The 25,166-nt window shown below is 32.1% G+C and overlaps 1 protein-coding gene across 1 annotated transcript; it reads right to left on the reverse strand.

Annotated features, from left to right (window-relative positions):
- Positions 1-372: 372 nt before the first annotated feature.
- On the reverse strand, positions 373-18,275 carry LOC133185627 (thymidine phosphorylase-like; the record flags this gene model as incomplete). The annotated part of the gene is made up of 8 exons (XM_061320939.1): positions 373-1,211; positions 1,994-2,134; positions 2,235-2,462; positions 2,694-2,856; positions 3,163-3,281; positions 4,281-4,509; positions 4,603-4,808; positions 18,089-18,275. Coding segments are annotated over 8 exons (1,410 nt in total), but the record flags the coding sequence as incomplete, so codon positions are not given.
- Between the last annotated feature and the right edge of the window lie 6,891 nt (positions 18,276-25,166).

Genomic DNA, 25,166 nt, shown 5'->3' on the forward strand with positions numbered 1-25,166 from the left:
ATTATTGATTGGTTTTACCATTGCATATTATCTGTCATTCATACATTAATAAATGACAATTTTCATGTCAACGAGATTTGTTATAAAGGCCCATCAAACTGGGCACACAATGTGTTGACAGAACTTATTATAATTTTTGCTAGAATTTTATTGTTTAAAGGGATCAACATTCAACAATTATCATAATCCTTGCTCAAATACTTGTAAACCATATGAACATCAACGTATTGTAAAATACTGTTAAAATTTATAAGAAATTTACAAAATATGGACATTATGATAAATAAACGTAAAGTATTACATTAAAATCTTTTGTTAATGATTGTTTTCAAAAATCCGCGTCCTTTAACATCACAACTTTAGAATTATCAATATAATTAATAATGTTTTATTATATCTCTATATTGTTCATAAGTATTAATATGTCAAAGGCAAAAGTAATGTAGGAAGCATGGAGTAATACACGTATTTCCTACCAAATCTATGGGTTCACCTACAATATAATTTAAAAATTATCTATCTTTTTAAGCCTTTTGTAAAATAAAATAAAAATTACTTAAGTATAAAACCAAAGAAAGTTTTAAAAAATATATTAAAATTAAACATTTTTAACTATTGATAATCACAGATCTAGATACAGGGTCTCGTTTACAATTTCATTGTATAATTATGATATATACAAATGTATAAATCTAGATTTATATCTAGCAAAATACATCACCTGACGGGAAAAAAATTGAAAATGAAAAAAAAGCAAACACACATGCAAAAAAAAAATACTCTAAAGTGCATATTCAAGATAATAATAGAAAAAATTGTTCTAAAACAGTTTTATATTGATCAATTTGTATACATGCTGCCTTTAGATCTTTAGATGGATAGATAAGATCCGTATTTTAACAGGAATTGGTAAAGCGCTTAAATGATTTTAATGTCTTTAAAGGCTTCGCTGCAAAACCAAACAATACTCTTTAACAATGAAACTGAAAATCACAATTGAACTTAAGATAAAAAAAATCATCATAAAAAATATTAAATCATCAAAGTTCAGCATTGTATTTCCTTTTATAGGCTTTAAGATATGGTATCTTTGACACGAGTAAGAAGGATTTCTGGTTTTGAGGTTTGAACATTAATAGCCCCACTAAGAAGCCTCATTATGTCATCAGGAATGACGTCACAGTCATGATGAACTTTGATCCAAGTGTCACCTGAAAGACAACAGTTTTTTTTTTAAAACAAGACAGAAATGTATTTTAAAACCTATGTCTCAAAAAGAAATTTTCTCGTGTCTAGTATATATGAAAGTTTTATTTTACATAGTTATAAAAAAATTTAATATTTAGAATACCATGTCGTGTGTGTTTTCTAAAACGCCAGAATATGAATGATTTAAACCATGACCATACTCAAGCAAACATAGATACGAAAACTGATAAAAATATGCATCCGATATCTCTTCTGAGCTGAGGTAATAATTCTATTTTTTACTTTACTCCCATCGGTCACAGTAGCCTAGTGGTAGGGCATTCGCTTCGTGATCGGGAGGCCCCGGTTCGATTCTCGTTCGCCGCGTTGAGTCAAACCTATGACGTAAATGTACCTTCATCAAGCGCCCGGCACTAAAAGTGAAAGTCGTGTGTCTTTCGAACGAAACCTTGATGATGAACCCTCACTGCTCAATGGCCCTGAGTGCCGAATGTACGCCTAAATTTGAAGCCCTTCATCGATATATGGTGACGTTCGTATTTGTGTGAAAGTTCTCGAATGGGAGTACAACAATATAAAATTAATCAATCAATAATTTACTCCTCTCTCTCTTCCGATATATAAAAATTTAAAAAGAGACCCATTTCAGAAAACATTCTACTCGATAATTATTATAGCTTGAATTTTCAAAATTGAATTCAAATGACAAGGAACAAAAGACTCCGTTCAATACTTGGTCTTACAGATTTTTCTTAAAACGGGCCTTCAATATTAATAGACTTACCCTCTTTGATGCTGGAGCCAATATCAACACATAATTCTAAGCCGACAGCATAATTTATTTTGTCTGTACTTGCTTGGCGCCCAGCACCAAGCTTTAGAGAACACTCTGCACAGGTACGTGAATTTATGGTGTAGACATAACCTACCATTAAAAATGAAATTTGTATTATTAAAAAACACAGTATCTAAAAAAAAAACGTTGAAACAACATATCATGAACAATAAAAAAAAACAAATTTTACCAGAACATTTGCTTTTCAGTGAGGTCACGTGTTTGGCTTCTGGGAGTACACTCCATACATCAGCTCCCTTTGTACACAAGATCTCGGCTTTTTCTGGATCGGCTCCCTGGGCAATTATCATTTCCTTAAATTTCTTTGCTGCTTCTCCATTGGAAAGAGTTTCTTTGAGTTTCGTTCGTCCTTCATCTACAGAACTTGCATTCCCGCTAAGAAGCATCAATTGCCCACCTGAAATAAGGTGACATGTAAAACAATGACTAATAGTATATAGCGACTAAAAGTAGCAAAAAGTGTATAGTACAATAAAAAATCGAAAAAGATAAAAAGAAAATTATCTATTAAATGTCACATTACACCTGATCTCTTACAGCATATCGCATGTTTGCAATTGCACCAACATTTCAGTTTCTTGATAGAATTGTAGACATCAGTATCTGTCCCTTTCAAAATGATAATTACCCAGACTGAGAACAAGATCCTCTAATTCGATTGGTCCATTCCCAAAGAGACAGTTCACAGATTCTGCAACTTCTAGAGCATTACCTATCATCTTTCCTATTGGGTTATTCATATCAGTTATTAAGGCCGCTGTTTTTATCCCTAAACCATTTCCGATGTCTACCTGTGCACATGTACATAAAAAGATGTAAATTAATATTTCATGTTTAAATTTTATAGCGTTAGAATTTCAGTTGTTTCGTTTTCATTGACTTGTTCTTTACCAACACATTACAGAGGAAAGTTTTTCACAGGAATGTTACTTTAGGTCATAAGTAACATAACATATGTGTATCTTACAACAATGGCAAAAGTCGATACCTTCTATCTTAAGATATTAATTTTTTGTGACGCATTTCAGAGTCTGACACTATTTTTACTCAAAATAATGAGTGACTGTTTTTAAATGATGATTTTTTGCACGCGTTACCATCTTTTTCGCCAGTTCTCTCGATTTCACTTCATCTACCATAACAGCCCCTACACCGAATTTGACATCCAACACAAGTGCGTTTAGGTGTTCCGCTGCTTTCTTTGATATTATGGAACCTGAGATAAAAGCATATTTTAAGATGAATTATTCCTTAACTTTGTCAGAGGTTCTTTATCATTTATATGTATATTAAGGTAGTCAGATCCTCAGATTCTGAAAATCAGCTTTTAAGTAATTGAAAATGCTCACAAAAATGTCTCTGATTTCACAGAGTAACATGAATTTACCCATGGTATTTCTTCAAAGTTCATTATTATAGTTAATCATATTATATATAGGGGAAATTATCATATCTAAAATATATTTTCAGGAAATGCGAATAAAAGCACCAGCTATGCATTTTCTAATTGAAAATTGATCAAACAATATATTTTAGGATAAAAAAATATATATATATCCAGGCATTTGAGGAAAATTCCATTTTTGTATGCTTAAACAGTTTATTAGTCCTTCTATTTGCTTCAATTTTCATGCAATACATAGTGTAAAAAGCTTGTGCTATCATTGCTAGGCATCACATATCACGTCTAATTTCATATCTTGCTAATAAGCATTGGTATCTAATGCTAGATTAAAGGAAATTCGATTTCTCTAAAAATGAATTTACTTTTTTTCTTTTTATGGGGTACAAATGTCAACTTTTTACAAAACCTTTCTAAGACATCAAATCACCTTGAATCATGATGAGATGCATAAAATGAAAATTGTGCACGAGAAGATTTCAATTTCAAGCTTAATTTTGAGACTTTTTAAATAAATTAATAAATTTAAGAGTTATCCTTCCTGGCTGAGGATCGGATATCCTTGAGTTCATTGTTTAAATATGACATTTCTCGTCACTGTTCATTTGCAACTGGACTGCCTTCTTGCTGTAAGATATGCTAAAAGGCTTTTAAAATGGTTTTTTTCTCATTGATTTCAGTAACTTTTCTTCACCTACAATCAATCTTAATTATGTACGTATATTGATTTTGTACATTACTATTTAAAAAAGATTGCAAAATAAGTAACACTTTGTGCTAACTAGGTTCAGTTTGCAGGAAATATTTTGAAACCTGCAATAAGCCCCATGTTATCGACTGTTCCAGTGACGTCACGAATGGCGTACATTTCCTTGTCGGCGGGAACAAGATTGTCTGTTTGACCCACAATGCAGCAGCCGACATTCGTCAAAATCCGCAAAATGTCATTCTTAGACGCTGCGACGGACAGACCTTCAATAGACTCTAGTTTATCTAAGGTTCCACCAGTATGACCTAGGCCACGGCCCGATACCATCGGAACCTGCAAGATTTAAACAACCTACTATTTTTATAGGGTATTTTGTGGTTGATTACTTATGCACCATAATTTACAGATCATTATATATTATGTTACCTTCATTCCACATGCTGCCAGAGCTGGCACTAAAATGAGGCTGATCTTGTCACCCACGCCACCTGTACTGTGTTTATCTACGATTTTGCCCTCCCACTCCGCTGGCCAGGGACCCAGCACATCTCCCGAGTCCTTCATAGCCCCTGTAAGGCAAACCGTCTCTTCGTCTGTGAGACCCTTCAGGTATATTGCCATCAACATAGCTCCTGTAATGCAAAAGTTTGACTTTGATATCATTTCTTCACAAATTCATATTTATAGGAAAAGAAATTTCTCGATGAAAACATGTCAGTCATTTTTTAAAATTAGATAAAAATTTTCTACTCTGCTTATATATTTCAATGACAGGGCTAAAATAGGTATGCCTTTTGTCAAATCCCATTTTTCTTTATGGATAAAACTATGTATAAATAAGATGAATCTTCAATGAATGAGCTTGCAAAATTGAATGTTGTTAGGCTGAAAAAAAGCAGGAAAAATAACCCTCCTTATTTTTGAAACACCAATATGTTTCGCAATTTGTGCTCTTCGTACTTTAATATTAATCAAAGACTACAAAACTAGTATATCTTTTACGTTACACTTTAATAATTTCACTTTTAAAAAATGAAATTCTATTACAACAAACATTGCACCATTTTATTACTGACAGATAGACGTTCATTTTTGCTGTTAATAATCACAAATATTTGGCCCTGATATTGTGATATTTCATTACAAAGGAAGTGCTTGATAAGATGTGTCATAAATTAATGTCGTAATTCTTTTTTATCACTTCTTGACTCCATGCTGTACAATAACCGTGCAAGTTTACAGAAAGAATGTTGTACAGAATTTCTTTGTTCTTTGTCAGGCACTGGAATTTAGCTGCATGTTTCGATAGCCATCCTTACAAGTGATTTTCTGGAATATCTTGCTCTGGTATTACTCTGAAACCAATCTTTAGCAAAACTTCGTCGGCAGTATATTTATGTTAACTTTATATAGAGTGCCCTTAAGGGTCCCTCGAAAGCAGGGTTCACCATCATTTCATATTAAACTGTGGCGCAAGACTTACGCGAATTGTTAATATTCGCAGTCATTTCGGAGAGGAATCACGAAATAAATTAAAAACCCACAACCCCTATGAAACAATAGTTTAATGCTCAAATGGCATTAATTATTTGGCAAACTGATTAATAAATTTAATACTAAAACCAATTAATTAATATCGACTTAGCATAGTGTAAAATAAAAATTAAGATGTTTCCAAAATGTGTATATTGTGAAAAAGACCCCCCAACACATACGTACTAATAAATAAACAAATATTATCTTATAGAATCTGAAATGAAATATGGAGATACCGAACAGTAGTCAAGCTCAAAGTCCATTAAAACAATACAAATCGGGAGCAGAGCAAACACGGACCTCCAAAAACATCAGAAGTGGGATCAGGTGCCATGGAGAAGTGAGCATCCCCCGCCGAACGGTCACACCCTCCGTGTGCTCTTTGTCATGATCGGAAAGTAACGGAAAAATTTGTCGACATTTCAGTGTGTTAATAATGGTATGACAATTAGTATGAAAAATGTCAGTCAGCATATGACTTAATGATATTGTATTTGCTGACAAGGTCATTGTATCGACCATAGAACTTACAAAATGATGATTTTAAACGAGACTGTTGATATTCTTATTTCACCAACTTATTTGTCAATAACTTATCTCTTTTTAGAAATTGTTCATACGTAGAGAATGCTCTTGGATCGAATCAACTGAGAGATACAGATGTGTACACCCCATATGCAGGTGATAAGGGTATATTGCTGCATAAGGAAAGGAAGTTGACGATTGAAAAGTTAAATTTCATCACGTTTATCATAAAGCTTTGTTGTTAGATTGCCATTAACGTCTTTTTCTAGTAAAATATCAAGCCCAATTTCAAGTTCACTGGGAATATATCGTTTCGACATATGAATGGAAATAACTATTGTTAATTGATAATACGTCGTCGATATATCTAACTGTCGAGTTGAAAACCGCAGCAAGAGATTTCTTTTTCTCATGTATAAGATTTTGAATAAATTCTGCTTCATATGAACACAAAAATAGGTCTGCTAACAATGGGTCGCAATTGGTACCCATGGGAATTCCAACAGATTGTTGGAAGACCTGGTCTCCAAAAACCACATTTATCTGTCTCCAAAAACCACATGGATATTGTCAATCAGAAACTCAAGCATCGTTTTAATATCAACTTCAGAGTGCTTGAGTGTACAATCAGAATGTTTTTAACAAAAAAATACAACTGGCAAACGGCCGCCAAGAGGGTATCCTCGATTAAATAAAGTTTGTTGTGAAAATCGGAGAAAGATTAAAATTACGGTTTTAACCAACCTACTGAGTAGAGCAGGGTGTAATTATTTAAAAATGTCATGTATAATCTCAGTAAACAGCAGGTAAAATTATTAATGTAAGAAAATAGATTTGCAGGTATTGTGAATATGAAAATAGTGCATATATTCTAATTTCAAGACAGGACACTTGCTCCTTAAATATCTTAGATAGGCCATTTTCATCAGTTTCTAGAGAAAGTCTGAAGATATTCTTGTGCTTATGAAAATGCATAAACAAGTAACTGTAGTACTATGCTTAGACAAAATAATAGTCCCATAACAACGGGAGTAATAATTAAACACGTTTAAATACATGTTGGTATATACAGAGAACACAAATATATCAGATTGATACAGACAATTGATGAAATATATGGAGATAACGAACAGTATTCAAGCTCAAAAGTCCATTACATAATACAAAATAGGAGCAGAGCAAACACGGACCTCTCAAACATTAGAGTTGGGATCAGGTGCCATGGAGGAGTGAGCATCCCCTGCCGACCGGTCACACCCGCCGTGTGCTCCTTGTCATGATCGGGAAATAACGGAAAACTCCGTCGACAATTCAGTGTGTAAATAATGGCCTAACAATTAATATGAAAAACGTCAGTCAGCATTTGACTCAATGATAAATTGTATTTGCTGACAAGGTCATTGTATCGACCATAGAACTTACGAAATGATGACTTTAAACGAGACAGTTGATATTCTTGTTTCATCAACTTATTTGTCAATAATTTACCTCGTTTTAGAAATTGTACATACGTAGAGCATGCTCTTGAGTATCGAATCAACTGAGAGATATATACCCCGTATGCAGGTGATGAAGGTATATTGCTGCATAAGTAAGGGAAGTTGACGATTGAAAAGTTCAAGTCATCACGTTTATCATAAAGCTTGGTTGTTAGATTACCATTAACGTCTTTTTCAAGTAAAATATCCAAATATGAAACAGATGTGTCAGACTCTGTGGTATCTTTTATCTCAAGTTCACCAGAATATATCGTATCGACATAAGAATGAAAATAGCCATTGTTAATTGACAATACGTCGTCGATATATCTAAATGTCGAGTTGAACGCCACAGCAAGTGTTTTTTTCTTTTCACGTACAAAATTTTGGACACATTCTGCTTCATATGAATACAAAAAAAGGTCTGCTAATAACGGGGCGCAATTGGTTCCCATAGGAATTCCAATAGATTGTTGGAAGACCTGGTCTCCAAAAAGCACATAGATATTGTCAATCAGAAACTCAAGCATCTTTTTAATGTCAACTTCAGAGAACTTGTGTGTACAATCAGAATGTTTTTTAACAAAATAATTTTGCAAATGACCAATGACAAGGTAAGTATATTTACGAGTTCCAAACGCTTTAATGCTTGCGTACATTTGCGAGTATGACTGATTATCACAGCAGGCATTATGTGCTTCCGAATCTCTAATATGTATAAAGTTCTTAGGTCGCAGAGAACATCTCCACACTCCACAAGTGATCTACTGGACAAATTTAACCAATAATTTAGCAGCTTTTTACTTTTGTGCCTGGATTGATAATTATTGATAGCATTGATAGTATTATTGATAATATACAAAGGATTGATTTTTATTAGATGTGTGTGAACTTGATTAGATTAGTGAACTTGTGCCCAATCCCATTGAGCATATATTGCAAAAAAATATGTTTAATTCAGTTAGATGTGTAATTGATAGGGCTTGTTTGCTATTTTTTATTTTTGCAGGAATGCTGTGCATGAAATTGTCTTAACAACTGGTTCAGTGTTGATAGAATAGAATTAGTAGAGGATCCAGATCTAGATTTTGGCTAATTTGGGGCATTGAGTATTTTTGGAGTGAAATTGGGTCTTGATATAGTCCATAAAACAAAACCATGTGATTTGTATATATTTTGCGAACAAAAACTGAATATATTGCTTTGTGGTTTAAAATACCTGTAATAACATGTTTCACATCGTTAAAATCTTATATAGATTTTAGCAAAAAGTAAAAAAAAATAATAATAAAATGATTCATTTAAAAATGAATTATGCCACGCAAAAAAGGTTTAATTTATAAACAAACGAAATATATTTAGATGCACTGTTATGTCATATAGCGTGTCTGAATACAAATGCCTATGCTTAACATTTTGTGTCTCATGCTCTTTCTTTTTTGTTAAAAAAATTATCAAAAAGCATTAAAATTATTTTTAAATACAGAAAAAAAAAATAATTTTACCAAAGTTAGACATTGAAACCACTATTCACATTCTGATACTTCAATTAACTCTATTTTATTGTACATGTATGCATATGACATTAGGGGTTATTTTAACCCATTTACTAAAAATATTGTTAAATACTCATTTTTAATATTATAGATAAATTCCTTAAAATTATCATATAATATAGCTCTCTGAATACTTAAGTATCAAATCATCGTAAATTCAACGGGAGACAAACCCCCAATTAACGGTTACATTTTGATAAAAAAAAAAAAGAGAGAGAGAGAGAGTGCCAAATAAAAATCCTATTCTGAATATTTCTTCGTAAGTTGAATTAATTAAGATATGATATAGTAAAACAAAACAATTATCTAATATTAAAGTATTCATTAATTTGCCAAGTAAAACCAGCATACGAGAGAAAAAGACATCAATATGAAATAGATCAAAGCAATTAATATTCCAGGACTTGCCAACTTAATGATCTTTTTTTAAGTTAAAAAACAGAAATAATCCATTTTGTTCGTGACATGTATATGTCTTACAACAATTTGTTGAGTACTCGGATTATATCCTTCCCTAACCAACGATTTTACAACTTATTTTCCATACTAAAATACATATATCTCTGTTACAGAATAATCAAGACGCTTCTTAGATGTACATTACATAATGGAATGCAGCATCTCTTTTACAGAATAATCTGGAACAACATACATGTTGTATATGATGAACACGCTTGTTAATTTTACAATTTTAATGATATTTAACCTAAGAAATATACACTACTAATATGTATCCTTTTGTTGTCATCAAATAAGATACTCGATTTTTAAGTTTAACACGTGCAGATCTTTTTATCGTTGCTACAAAGTTAGTCAGAACGTTCTATGAAAACGAATCCTTATGACTTTGTTATAACAGTATAGCTTAATATTTCGAATCCAATGAAATGTCAAAGTGAGTTGGAACTTAGAAGTATAAACCATTTTATCTTTTTATGTTTAAATCTCAACATCATAAATCTACGCATATAATGTAATTTTACTATTGGTTCCGCAAAGTATTAAATAACAAGTATTTACTGTAATTTTTCTTCATTTTGGAAATTATAGGATTTTTTCCAGTTATCTTAAGAAGCCAGTCTTTAATATATGTAATATGTAAAAAAAAAATATTTGCATTGATAATTTCAATTAGGTGATTTTCTTTTAAAAAGACGTAATGATAATGTTTTAATACATGACTTTCATTTTGTGCAGAAAAAAAAACCCAGATAAATTTCAACATTTCCAGATTTAGGTACTTTTTCAAAATAAAATTTGAATTTCCAAACTATTTAAAGTATATATATATAATATATATATATATATATATATATATATATATATATATATATATATATATATATATATATATATATATATATATATATAACCCCACCCCACCCCACCCACCCACCCACCCCCCAAAAAAAAACAATAAAAAAAAACAATTAAATGTCAAGTTATTTATTGTTGTAACAGGATATAACAATGTTTTATCTAGATATATTTTCCTGTAATTAATTAAGTTGATATACAGTTAACTTTGTACCTATTTCCTTGTTCTACATTGTGCTAAGGATTTACGTTGTGCTTGTATTGCAATCACATTTTTAGATTGTCAATCATTAACGCTCTAATTAATACCAATTGAGTATTGCAGCGGCAACTCCCAATGTTTTTTTTTTAATCCTATATACTCAGATTTGGTGTGTATATATACAGTTTCCCATATATGGTTAATAACATGGCCATATTACTGACGATCATTTCCTCAGTGGTATAGTTTAATTTTACGAAAGATTTTTGACATTCTATATACACACACATGAGCTTGGGGCGTAGAAGATTAATCGAACAATTAATCGTAATTGAATAAGACGTGTCTATGGAAAAATCAAAAAACGTTTAAATGAAAAAACGCAGTAATAATATTTTCAGTTGTGTGTCTATGAAATATCCCATTGAACGAGTTCATTTACTTCTGTATCTTTTTTCTATCTTATCTACGAGGGTCGTTCAATAAATAATGCAATAGGTCATCTAAAAATTCATACTACATATTCTAAACATTTCAATCCCTCAAAGCATTCCCTGTTATCCTTTACACATGTCTGAAGTCTTTGTACCCATGACCAGAAAACCTCAGCATACTCATCTGTAGGGATGCCCCAAAGACACTGATGAATATCACTTCCCATGACATATCTAATATTGTACAATCTTCCTTTGATGATTGTTTTCATACGTTTTTGGAATAAAAAGATCTCAAAAAAGCTGAGATCTAACAAATATAGGGGATGGCAAAGCTCTGTAAACTTTCTTTTCTTCAAAATTTCTTTTATTTCTCTCTGCTTATTTGCAGCAGCGTTGCAAGGTGCAAGAAAGTTTCCCTGGGGCGGAATTTGGACTTCCTTTGCAGGAAATCTGTTTACATCTCCTCAGTGCAATTTGAACATAAAAGTTCCTTTGGGTGCAAGTACATGTTTTACTGGACATCTTGAAAAAAAATGAAAACTTATAAAACATGCTTGGAGCCCTTGTTTCTCTTTACAATAATAAGAACGATAGTTTTTCCTATGATTCCACATTTCATTACTGATCTTCCTATTTGGCTATAAAAAGTGCAGCAATGAAACATATGGAGATAAAGAACAGTATTCAAGCTCAAAAGTTTCCAATGTTTCGTCATCCATCAGGCAAATTTAACATGTCTTCTATTTTGTTAAAATATTTGTTTTTAAATAGACCGTTGGCACATTTGATGCGTGTTTTCTATTAGGCAATTTTAAGAAAATAAGGCATATATATGATAGAAATATTATTATATTCATTTCTGTTCTCATAATTCTATAAAATGTTGTGATGATGAAATGCTTATTGTCTTAGCCATGTCTTTCGATGTGAATCGGACATATTCAGAAATCATGTTGCAGATAGCATCGATAATTTTTTATGTCCCTACAAATTTCAATCGACCAGTTTGACTGTTACATTTTAACTCTCCTTTTTTACTTTTGAATTTCTGAAACAATCTGAAATCTGTACAAGAGGCCCAAGAGCCTTAACGGTCACCTGAGTACAATACAACAATTTAGAGGATCCATAAACTGATAAATGAAGCTCTGTTGCCCAAAAGCAAGAACTATAGTATGATAAGCATCAACAAAATAATTGGACTAGTATCTAATCTGTCCCCCATTTATCACTATTACCAAGCAGACTATTTAACAAAATGTCTATGTTTTAACCCCATATTATTACTTCTCACATTGGGCTCTTTTGGCCTTTGAAGAACATTTAAATATAAAAGATAAGTTATTTTTGTCTCAATCTATTATTTCCAAGTCTACCTGATCAGTAAAACTGTGAAAGTACTTTTTGTATTTTACAATAAATATTCTTGCATTATTCTCGTATTCTATTAACCTTTCAAATACATTGATTACAGTGATTAATTATCAAAGGTGAATGGCAAAGGGGAATAACTTTGCTCAGCAGAATACAAGTTAATAGAACACTGGGCAGGACCAGAATACTTGACCAAATGGTCCAGGTGTTCAAAATTCTGGTAAAAATACAATTGCATATTAAAACTTCTACTCTGTTTGCCTCGAATATGCCCAGAAGCATAGAAGATTTTCAAAGAAATGCATTTTCACTATATCATTAAATAAATAAAGCCCCACCCTTACACCAGAACATCTGACTCAGGGGCCATGAAATCACAATTCTGGAAGAAGCACCCTTGCTCATCATAACTATACACTTGTTTCTTTAGTTTATAACCAGTAATATAAAAAATATTTTGAAAGAAATTATGCATTTTCACTATAAAATCCATAGAGTCTCCCGCACTCTTCACCTAACTCTTGACCCAGGGGCCATGAATTTCACAATTTGGAAGAGGCATTCTTCTTTATCATAACCATGCACTTCCTTTGTTTGAATAATACCAAGGAGCAGAGAAGATTTTCAAAGAACTAATGCATTTTCACTATATAATCAATAGAGCCCCGCCCTAACACCAGAACCCCAGACCCAGGAGCCATAAAATTCACAATTTCTGAAGAGGCAGCCATGCTAATCATAACTATGTTCTTAGTTACTTTATTTAATACCCAGGAGCAGAGAAGAAGATTTTCAAAGAATTAATGCATTTTCACTATATAATCAATAGACCCCCCCCCCCTTACACCAGAACCCCTGACCTTGGGGCCATGAAATTCATAATTTTGGAAGAGGCACTCTTGCTCATTATAACTATGTACTTAGTTACTTTATTTAATACCCAGGAGCAGAGAAGAAGATTTTCAAAGAATTAATGCATTTTCACTATATAATCAATAGAGCCCCGCCTTAACACCAGAACCCCTGACCCTGGGGCCATGAATTTCACAATTTTGGAAGAGGCACTCTTGCTCTTCATAACTATGAACTTAGTTTATTTAATATTCAGGAGATGAGAAGATTTTCAAAGAAATAATGCACTTACACTATATGATCTATATAGCCCCATCCTAGCACCAGAACCCCTGACCCTGGGGCCATGAATTTCACAATTTTGGTAGAGGGCTCAATGCTTATTACAATGATGCCAACAGTTTGAGTGCTTGATGTCCAGGAGTAAAGAAGAAGATTTTTAAAGATTGCATTATTTTTGGTGGTTTTAGCCCCACCCCTCAGGCTCCAGGGGTGCAGGGACCATGAAATTCACAATTTTTGTTCCCCTTCACCCATAGATGCTATATGCCGAATTTGGTTGAAATTGGTTAAGCGGTTAAGGTCAGACGAAACGTTCCTCAAAAATATATAATTTTTCCCAAGAATTTGTCGTTGAAGTATTGCTACTTAAACAAGTTTCCTCAAGAAAAATTGAGGTACCCTACCAGGCATTTGGGCAAGATACCAGAGGGTGATATTTCCTATATAATCCATATTGGTAATCTTTTGAATTGCCAATGTTACAATTTCTGGTGTACTTATTTTTTAAAACATATTGAAAACAATTAAGAAATCACAAGAGAATGACAATTATGAATAATTTTTGATATAATACTAAGGTATACAAAACATGTAATTGAGTAACGTGTCGTCTGACCTTAACACACGACGCACGACGCACACCGACGGACGAGAACGGATAGCAATAGGTCACCTGAGTGACTCAGGTGACCTAACAACGTTAAATACTATTCTTTTCAAATATAAAAATCATATCTTTAATATGAGTTCTTCGGCGATATATGTTAAGAAGCATAGTTTTCACATACGCTCTCATTTTCATCTTCTTGGAAGAGATAATTTTAAACAGTTTTCAGCTTAGTGTAATGACCATGCTTACTTTAAAAGTGAATTTCTTTGCGAGGACAATAGGAAATATCAAGGGGTATTCTGTGATTAGGAGCTCTTTAACTGAACGTTTCAACTGTGAAAAAATAAAATTAGGTAGATCTACATTTACTATGATATACTGTTTGTTGCATTATTTATTGAACGACCCTCGTATCTTTCTTGATATGGCCCAATATTTTTTCACGGTATCATCAAAAGTTGATATTATTCTTACATGATTAACCCCTCTCCAAATTTATATATGGTGGCACAAATGTTTAAACTTTCCTGTAAAGACAATTCATATACTTGCCTTCATTGAAATTGTTACCGAAATGTTCAAAAAATGTTTCCTGGATACAAAATTAGATTTGTTTGTCCCTCATTCTAAATTTCGTTTTTAAACCATATATTGAAAAAAAAAAAACTGTTCATAAGATAAAATTATGGAAAAATTTCTGAAAAAAATATGTGTTTGTTTTGTTTTTCGGGCAAAAACATAAGGTTGAAAACAGGATAAATAACATAACCAATGTCATATTCAGGATCTGAGTGTCTGATTAATTCTATACTCATACCTTTTAACCGGGTACAGTGTTTCTAATTCAATAAAAATATCATATTACACCAATACCCATACCCATACTCCCTTTACAGAACATGGCGTTAATTGAATCATCATTTTTTTTCTCTCTCTATTGAACATCACATTTACAACAACAACAAAAAATAGTTTGAGGCAAATTTTGATTTATTATTCAAAATTATTCAAACTTTTTTGCCTTAGATGTTGGGTAAAATTTGATTTTTCAATTAGAATAATTTATTATTTCTTACCAGCAAATGTTTTAACTTGAAATACTATAATTTCTTAACTAATTTGAGTGGTAAAATTTCAATATCGCATTTAACATGAGAAATCACTGTATTCCCTTCTGAAAAAAATTATTTAGAATAATTTGGGATCATTTTTGACATGACAGACATAGTCAATATAAAAGACCTTCACATACTGTTACATGTTTTTTGTTTCAAACAATTTTTAATGAAACATATAGTAAAAAAGAATAAAACTAGTTTCGTACTTTAGATTCAAGGCGTTAAATCCAGTACACATTCCATTAAAACCTCCCTCTCTCTCTCTCTCTCTCTCTCTCTCTCTCTCTCTCTCTCTCTCTCTCTCTCTCTCTCTCACACACACACACACACACACACACACACACACACAAATCAGGTTAACTTTTAAAATCTCGTAGCTGGGTAAAATTTTGTCAAATCCGATCAGTTCCGACAAAGTCAGATATGGCATCGAATCCTATTACATGTACATGTAATTATAAGCTTTGACTAATTCATGTTTGATTTTGAAACTACAGTATCATTGTGTTTAAATGCAAAACAGATCCTTATAAGGAAGGATTATTGCGATTAAACGCAATGATTATTGCGTTTAATCGCAAAAATTATTGCGTTAAATTGCAAAAATTATTGCGTTTAATCGCAATACTATTGCGTTTAATCGCAAATCATTGCGTTTAAACGCAAAAAGTATTGCGTTTAATCGCAAAGTTATTGCGTTTAAACGCCAAAGATTGCGTTTAATCGCAATCTTTTGCGTTTAAACGCAAAGTGTTTTGCGTTTAAACTCAATATACATTGCGATTAATCGCAATCTTTTGCATTTAAACGCAATGATTATTGCAATATTTATTGCGTTTAAACGCAATAAAAAATATTTCTTTCTCTGAACTGGCCTCAACGGTCTTCCGTAAAGGAGTATCAAAAAGTGAAATGAATTTCATGATTGTGAATTCAAATGATTGTAATTATAAATTATTACCAAACTAAATATATTTCTCTTTTTGAAAGATCTTTTTTCGAATGTAAGATTGCATTTTTTTAAATGTAGATTATTAATTACTAAAGAATTTATGGTGGCATATTTATGCCATCCACATAATTTTTTGTCAACATAAGATAGCCCGTCATGTCAAGATAGCTATCTCGTCGACTCAAGATAAGTTGCTGGTTTTGTCGAGATACACCAACTTCTATCTCTTCTAGTCAAGACAATCTATCACATTTTGTTGTGAAAGCTATCTCGACATAACGGGATAATTTATCATGTATCGTGACTAAAATTGTTGCGTTGACAAGTACTGCCTCTTCATAATTGCAGTCACGATAACTGTATATGTACATGTACTAGTATATAAATAGATAACGTGCTACGGGTTGCACGCATAATTTCGAAGGAATTCAGTCTGAACCAATGTGTGTTCATACTGCGTCCTTGTTTTCAGTAAAATAAAATACAAGTACGTATGAACCAAACCAATGAGCTTTTTACTTACTTGCATGTAATAAATGTATTTGCAATTATTAATTCAATAAATTTGCCATTCAATTTTTTTTTATCAGAGATCAATACTTGGCTATAATATTATTATCGGTAGTTTTAATAATTATTGACTCTTTGCATTAATTATTTTACTTATGCCATGCCAGTAACTAAGAAAAGACCAAAAATGGAAATTATGAATTAAGTAATGGGTTGTTTTGTTTCATATTTAACGGAGAGAGTTTATGGGACGGTTTATATTAAAAAATCTTTATCTTTGAAAATTAAATTCCTCCAATAGACAAATACAAAAATTAAATTGATTCAATAGCAGTGATGAATGTGAAGAATAATTTTAATAAAAGGAGGTCCGCATACACTGGAAAACGACTGAGACACCTGTAACACTTCATCTATGATAAATACATACATACATATAACGAATATACAGTTATCGTGACAGCAATTACGAAGAATATGGTGGCATATTTATGCCATCCACAAATATGCCACCATAGAAGAGGCAGTACTTGTCAACGCAACAATTTTAGTCATGAAACAAGATAAATAATCTCGCCATGTCGAGATAGCTATTGCAAAAAATGTGATACCTTATCTTGACTAGACGAGATAGAAGTTGGTCTATCTCGAAAAAAAACAGCAACTTGACTTGACGTGATAGTTATCTTGACTTGACCCGATATCTTATGTAAAAAAAATTATTTGGATGGCAAAAATATGCCACCATAAGAATTAAATATGAAAAGTGACATTTTGTATGAAATATATGATTGGATATTGATACTAATTTAATCACAAACACATCATAATGGCGAGGTGTCAGAAAAACTGCACTCTTTACACTAAATTTCTATCAAAATTGCCGATGTTTGCAAGAATATTTTACATACTCGCCTGAAGATCTAATACCAGAGTGGGTGTGTAGCCTGTCGACCAATCAGATAATGAATGACAAGCCTCTCTACACGTATTATTCCTGAATTGTTTCAGATGTACATCTGCTTTCAAATATTTATTTTTAACTTACTACATAATCTTTTGACAAAATAATTGGAATATTTGTTATTGTACACCAATACACAAGTAAGTAATATCACATCCATCTCTCCCTCCTATTTCTCTCACTACAGTTTTTGTCTTACCGAGCTGACATTCCTGCACCCCTCCACTGACCACCTCCTGGACAAAATATCTAATTTCCTCTGAGGTAAGGGCCATTCCGTCCCTCTTTTTGGTAAGCAAATCTGGGATTCTGAACATTGTAAGCTGCCACGTTTCGATCCTATAATCAACGCGCGTGTAAATCAATCTTGTTCTGTACAAGTCTTTTTAAATGAATATAGGATGAGGCACGGAAAGGGTTAATATTCCTCTTAATCAGTTTCAGTTTCACTTTCGCTACTTGTTTATTCATTTTATTTGGATCTACGCAAAAATTCTTTTCACAGGATTAAATCATTCAGTCCAGGGAATGGTAAATGAATGCCCGCTGAAAAGTCATTAAAGGTCATAATGTAGTAAGTTTATTTTCGAATAAAAAATATATAAAAGTGAACATTAAAAATGCTTGGCCATGGAGTGGAGTGGAGTGGAGTCTTGTGGAGTCATGGAGTGGAGTCTGTATCATAACAGTACAGAAAGTTCAGAAAGTTATAAAAACAATTTGATTTCTCTTACATACAATCATTCCCTTATTACATGGATTTGGGTTAGTGTGTGAAGAATGAAAAAAAAGTAAATAATGACCTTTAAATGTCACACAGGGACAAAGACTCTGCCATTCAATAACAATGCACATAGACAAAGCTATGTCTTGTTGACAGCTTTCATATTAAACTGATAAACAGCAATTACTGGTTGATTTTTTTTATGAACTTTTACTACTAAAGTGCAAAGTGACCTCTTTGTTGATATTTGATGTTATTATTTATTTTTCCTGTATATCATTACATTGTTTGTATTTTATTTCCCTGTTTAAATTAAGGGTGTGTGTGGTGGTGGGGCGGGGGGGGGGGGCTACAGAAGATTCAATGTCCATCAGATTTAGCAGTTAATGGAATCCAAGACTAATTATAAAATATATAAAGGAAAATATTTATTGAAATATACTCAACTACTCCTATTGTTATAAATGTATCTAAAACTTTGTAAAGTACACATTGTACTTTAGTATAACTAGTGATGCAGGATTCACTAACTTGAATTTTTATCTTTCTGTGTTTGGTAGGGTTTAATGCTTTAATTCCTGTCTATGATTAGTTTCACCAATATCTGAACAAACATAGGCTTATTTAATAAATGTTACTCAAAAGAGATATATATGTTGAGGTATTGCTGTATTTGTATATTACATCAATGTACTGTATCACATGCAGTCTGTATCACATGCAGTCTATCAACCACTGAAAACAATGATGTAGGTTCACTGGTGTGGGTTCACTGATGGAATTTATTTAATTGGAGAATGGGAATGTTAAAAAATGTCAATCCCCATAATGATGTGCTGAAAGGTTTTGGTTACTCATTGTTTTAAAAAGGATACTAAAGCAGGATGCTGTCAACTTGGTTCTAGTATTACAATCACATAGTTATCTGCAATGGACACATCTTTCAATGCCTCTTTATAATTACATTAAAATTTATTTAAGTTTGTCTTTGATGTTGCTGAGGCAGCGAATATTCCCCATACTTGGTACAATATATAAGTACCTTAATAAACTAAAGCTTCATTCCAAAAAAAACCCTTACAACATATGATAGCAGTCTTACGGCAATTTTTGTTACAATTTTGAAAAAAAAATGTCGAAGAAGTTTTTCCTGCAAAAATCCTATGCTGATGCTGTGCGAGGTAAGGGCAAGCAAATAATTTTGTTTTTGTATTAAAAATAAAATTTTGTTTTTTATTTAAAATGTTTATCAATTCATTTAGTTAGTTAGTTATTAATTAATTAATTTATTAAATTATTTATTTATCCTTCAAACTATCTATCTATCTATTGATTCAAAGATGATTATTTTAATATGATATGATATACTCTGTATCTGAAACTATTGAAATATATATTAATTTTTATTATTTCAGGTTCACACGTGTCAGAAGAAAATGCTTTGGAAAGTGATGGATTTCCGGGGGAAGGTGTATTGAAACCAAAGTATATGTGCTTTTCATACACCAATCTTAGCAGTTCAGGATCATCAGAAGATTTGCCAGTCCTGGTCAAGAGCAAAAAATCATTAAAAAGAAAAGGGAAAAAACATGGAAGTCCTTCAAAGAAGATCTGTTTTCGAGATGACATAATTGAAATCTCAGATTCTTCTCCAGAAAAGTCACCAAGAAAAACTGCTTGTTCACCTTTGAAAACAGCAAGAAGGAGGCTTACTCATCCAGACACAGAGGAAAGCCACAATGATGTTCACATTTTGTCTTCCTCATCTGACAATGAAAAGTCTCCAGAGAAACCTGTTTCAAGCATTTCCATAGCATCAGCAAAGAGGAAGCATACTAGTGTTGATTCAGATTCCAACTCTCTTCCTGACATAGATGAAAGGTCTGAAGTTCCATTATCTGGTTCAGTTGAGGATTTTTATCAAAGTGATCCATTAATGCCTATTTACAAAAGACTTTCAAAAGGTATTCAAAACAAAAGAAGTGAATAAAGTGTTACTACAGCATTGGGATGAAAATTCTATAGCCAAGAACATTCCCTCACAAATAAATGAAAATGTCTCCTTTTTATACAGTGTCAAATTCATCGGTCACTGGAAGAATACTCTGTGTGACGGAATGGGCTCTTGGAAACAAATGGGAAAACAAGTTTCACTTATAAATATTTCTAAAATTGATTTTGAAATTTCACATGATGTGAAAGAAGTTTTGAAAGAAAATGTGGTGCTAAAATCCATTCGACATAAATATGTGAATAATACATCCCCTGACCTACACAGGGTAATTTTACACATGGAAACAGAAGATGGGACTGTGCTAGACCTCGTTTTTGCACAATACTACTTTGAAAATGAACCACATTCTTTTATACCAAATCCACACAAAAACAGCAAACAGCTGGAAAAATATCAGCGAACTAGTGAGAGCACTAAAATGAGGATTCAAACTTTAGTTGATGAAAATCAACAAAAGACATTTTTCATACCATAATAGAAGAGCAAGGAGGCATAGAACACACACCAGGTGGATTATTTCTTCCTCGAGATAGACAACAAATCAAAAATATTTCAAAAATGAAAAAATCAAGTACAAGCAATTTCGATTCACTTGCAGAACTAATGGACTTTGCAAAATCACAGGAGCAAATAAAAGATGTATTTGTACGTGAAGTAAGATGTGCTCCTGAATTTACTGTGTTTTTAGCTTCAAATCGCCAGCTTAAAGAAATGGAGAAATATTGTACGAATGCAAAGAATTTTTCAAAACTGGGCATTGACACTACCTTTAATATAGGTGCTTTTTATGTCACAGTAACAACTTATCGAAATCCAATGTTAATGAGTAAAAATGGAAATGAACCAGTCATGATTGGACCAATTTTGATACACCAGAAGAAAAACTTTGATAGTTATTTTAAGCTTTCTTCCTCAATTCTGCAAATATGCCCAGAAATGAAAAATTTAAAGGCGTTTGGAACTGATGGAGATAAAAATTTGTCCGATGCCTTTGAAGTTTGTTTCACATCCTCAAAACATTTATTGTGTGACATCCACATGCAAGATAACATAGAGAGAAAACTTAAAGATCTAGGAATAACAAAAAGCAAAGCCAGGGAGTATATTGATGATATTTTTGGAAAAAGAACTGGGGAAGTCAAAATAAAGGGATTAGTGGACTGCATGAGTTCTGAAGAATTTGACCATAAATTGCAAAATCTATATGAAAAATGGAAGTCATTACACCAAAATGGAAACTTATTCTTAAAATATTTTGTTGAATTCAAAGCAGATTTGATAAGAAATTGTATGTCTGCAGAGTTGCGAAGTCTTTCAGGACTAGGTTTTCCACCAAAACCCTATAACCAAAATGCCAATGAATGCATGAACTCGGTCATCAAAAGTGACCTAAAAAAGGATGGTCATCACTCAAAAATCAATGAAAAGGAAGTCGTTTTAGCCTTGGAGAAAACTGTGAAAAGGCAAGAGGCAGAAGTCAAATTGTCTTTAATTGGAAAGGGGGAGTATCGTTTAAAGAAAGAATACCAACATCTTCAAGTACCAGACAACATATATTGGAGAAAAACACCACTACAAAGAGAGGCAGTTTTTTCAAAGTTAGTATAATATTTAATATGTATTTTGTCTCGATAATCTGTCATATTTATCATTCCTCTTTCTTAAAAAAACATTTTTACTTAATATTAACAGGATGCTGAAAGAGCCATTACTAGCTCTGGGAGAGGACTTCACATGCCATACTGGTGAATTAGAAGATCTTCAAGAAAATTCATCACTTCCCATTTCAGCAGAGAACAGCCAAATTACAAATATTCCATTTCAAATTTTGAAAAATATATTTGAGGAAGCTCAAACTATTATAAATTCTGTGAACGGAATTGTTGAAATGCCAGGATACAAAGACAGATAATCTTTATTTATATTGAACGTTGCACATCCGAAGGATCCATATAAAGTATGCAAACTGAAAACTACAAGCTTTTTTACCTGCGAAAATAGATGTCATCGGTTTTCCAGTTTTAAATTGTGCAGTCATACGATTGCTGCTGCAAACTACTGTGACATTCTTAAAGACTTTATCAAAATTTACAATGAAAAGTATAAATCTTTAGGTACTAGTCTAACTAAAATGGCGCTAGCAAATATGCCAAAAAGTAGAGGTCAAAAGCCAAAAGGAACCTCAGTACGAAAGGGTCAGATTAATAAATGTAGTACTGAAATTATTGAATTTAAAACACCACATACACCTTCGCTTGATCAACCCTTTCATCTCACATTTTTGGCTGGAATTGTGAAGAAATGTTATGGATGTGGACGGTGTTTTTCTGATAGACAAAGGTCACCACCAAATGATCTTATATTAAAACGCTTTGATCATAGAAAATATTTAAGTCCAAACTCTAAAACCTATAAAACAACACCAACATTGCAAAATACATATTATCATTTAAATTCAGACTGTTGTAGAAGAAAATGTCCTTTGTTTGAAATTTCTAGAGACGTCATTGTACATAGAGAAATCATGTCTCAGTTAACTGCAGACCATAAAGATGTGTTACAAAAGTTAAATGTATCCCTTCAGTAAAATGGACATACTTGTACACTGAACACTGAAAAAAGTGAATAAAGTGTTTTGCTTTATCTAAAATACAGTTTTCATCCTTTAGAATTTACAATATAAATAAGCATTTTTACCAAAATCCATATTTGTTGATAGAATTATAATCAATGGACACTCTTGAATATGATACATTAGGTAATATGAACATATTGAGACAGCCATGTCAAAGTTGAAAAAGTAACTTTAATTGTGCTGAATTTGTGATTCTATTTTGTGTGTGTTATATTTTAACACATTGTAAAAGATTTTTTTTCTCTTAATTTATCTTTTCTCTATTAAGTATTGTAACTTTTAAGGAACATTTATTATTTAAGTGATATGATAAATTTATATATAATGTTATTAGTGATTTTAGAACAAAAAATTGCAAATAAATGATACAGATCCTGTGAAAAGTATATACACATGTATTTATAAAGTATTTTTTTTATTTCCAATTTATTGAAACCAGATTGTTAACAATTTTTTTTTATTACTCATGCCCAGGTGAACTTTTCTGCTTACAGAAACAAAACCAGTTATGTTTCATAGCAAGTTTTTTTTTACTGAGTAAGCATTTCAAATGCAGTAATAAAATCTGTCAAGACTTTTCGCCTATTAGGATAAAAGTGCGTGCACAGTTCACTCAGTCTGTTTTCTAAAACAAAAAGCCAAAACACACAAGCCATTCCCATTGTTGACATTTGAAGGTCGTTTGCTCTTCCCTCACTTATTCGGTTGTCAATATGGGTCATACAGATTAAAAGTGCATTAAAATCTGAGTGATCACAGAAATAACTGTAACTCTTGCAGACAGAAATAAGAAAGGGAAGGAGGGAGAATTGTGGACAGTGACAGAAAATGAATCTTTTCAGCTCTAATCCGTTACAATTCCATGACTCCATGCCACTCTAAATTTTTTTTATAGCATTTCCCCAAATTTAACCAGAAAAGGGGTGATGTAAAAAATTTACACAAAATGAGTAATAAATACTATAAAATGACAATCAATTCATCAAATATCAACAAGGAGGATGCCTTGCACTTTGAAAGTAAAAAAAAAATGTACGAGGGTCATTCAATAAATAATGCAAAAGGTCATCTTAAAGTAAGAAAAGTACTTAATACATTACTCTCAATATATCAAATCCTTCAAAGCATTCCCTTTTATCCTTTACACATGTCTAAGGTCTTTGTACCCATGGCCAGAAAACCTCAGCATACTTATCTTTAGGGATGCCCCAAAGACACTGATAAAATCAACTTCTTATAACATATCTGATATTGTACAATCTTCCTTTTATTGTTTTCATACATTTTTGGAATAAAGAGATCTCACAATGGCTGAGACCTAGCCAATATGGGGGATGACACAGTTCTGTAAACTTTCTTTTCTTCAGGATTTCATTTATTTCTCTATGCTAATTTGCAACAGCATTGTCAGGTAAAAGAAAATTACCCTGGATACCAATATTTAGACTTAATTCATTTGCAGGAAATCTGTTTAACTTTCCTTAGTACAATTGGAACATTAAAGTTACCACTGATAGTCCTTTCTTGGAGTGTTTGTGTATGTCTTAGTGGACATCTTGAAAAAAAATGAAAATTAATAAAACATGTTTGGAGCTCTTGCTTCTCTTTACAATAATAAGACCACAGATTTTTCTTTGATTTCACATTTTAATACTTATCTTCCTTTTTGGTTAAAAAAAGTACTCCTATGTTTTGTCATCAATCACACAAGTTTAACAAATCTTCAATTTGTTAAATATTCTTTTCTAAATAAACCGTTGGCACATTTAACGCATGTTTTTGTTTGGCATTTGTAAGAAAATAAGGCACCTATCTGATAAAAATATTATTACATTCATTTCCGTTGTCAGAATTTTATCAAATGTCGTGATGATAAAATGTTTAGTGTCTAAGCAATGTCTATA

The sequence above is a fragment of the Saccostrea echinata genome, unplaced genomic scaffold (genome assembly GCF_033153115.1).
Source record: "Saccostrea echinata isolate AGI-Se365-2 ecotype Australia unplaced genomic scaffold, CSIRO_AGI_Sech_v1 ptg000012l, whole genome shotgun sequence".
Taxonomy (NCBI): domain Eukaryota; kingdom Metazoa; phylum Mollusca; class Bivalvia; order Ostreida; family Ostreidae; genus Saccostrea; species Saccostrea echinata.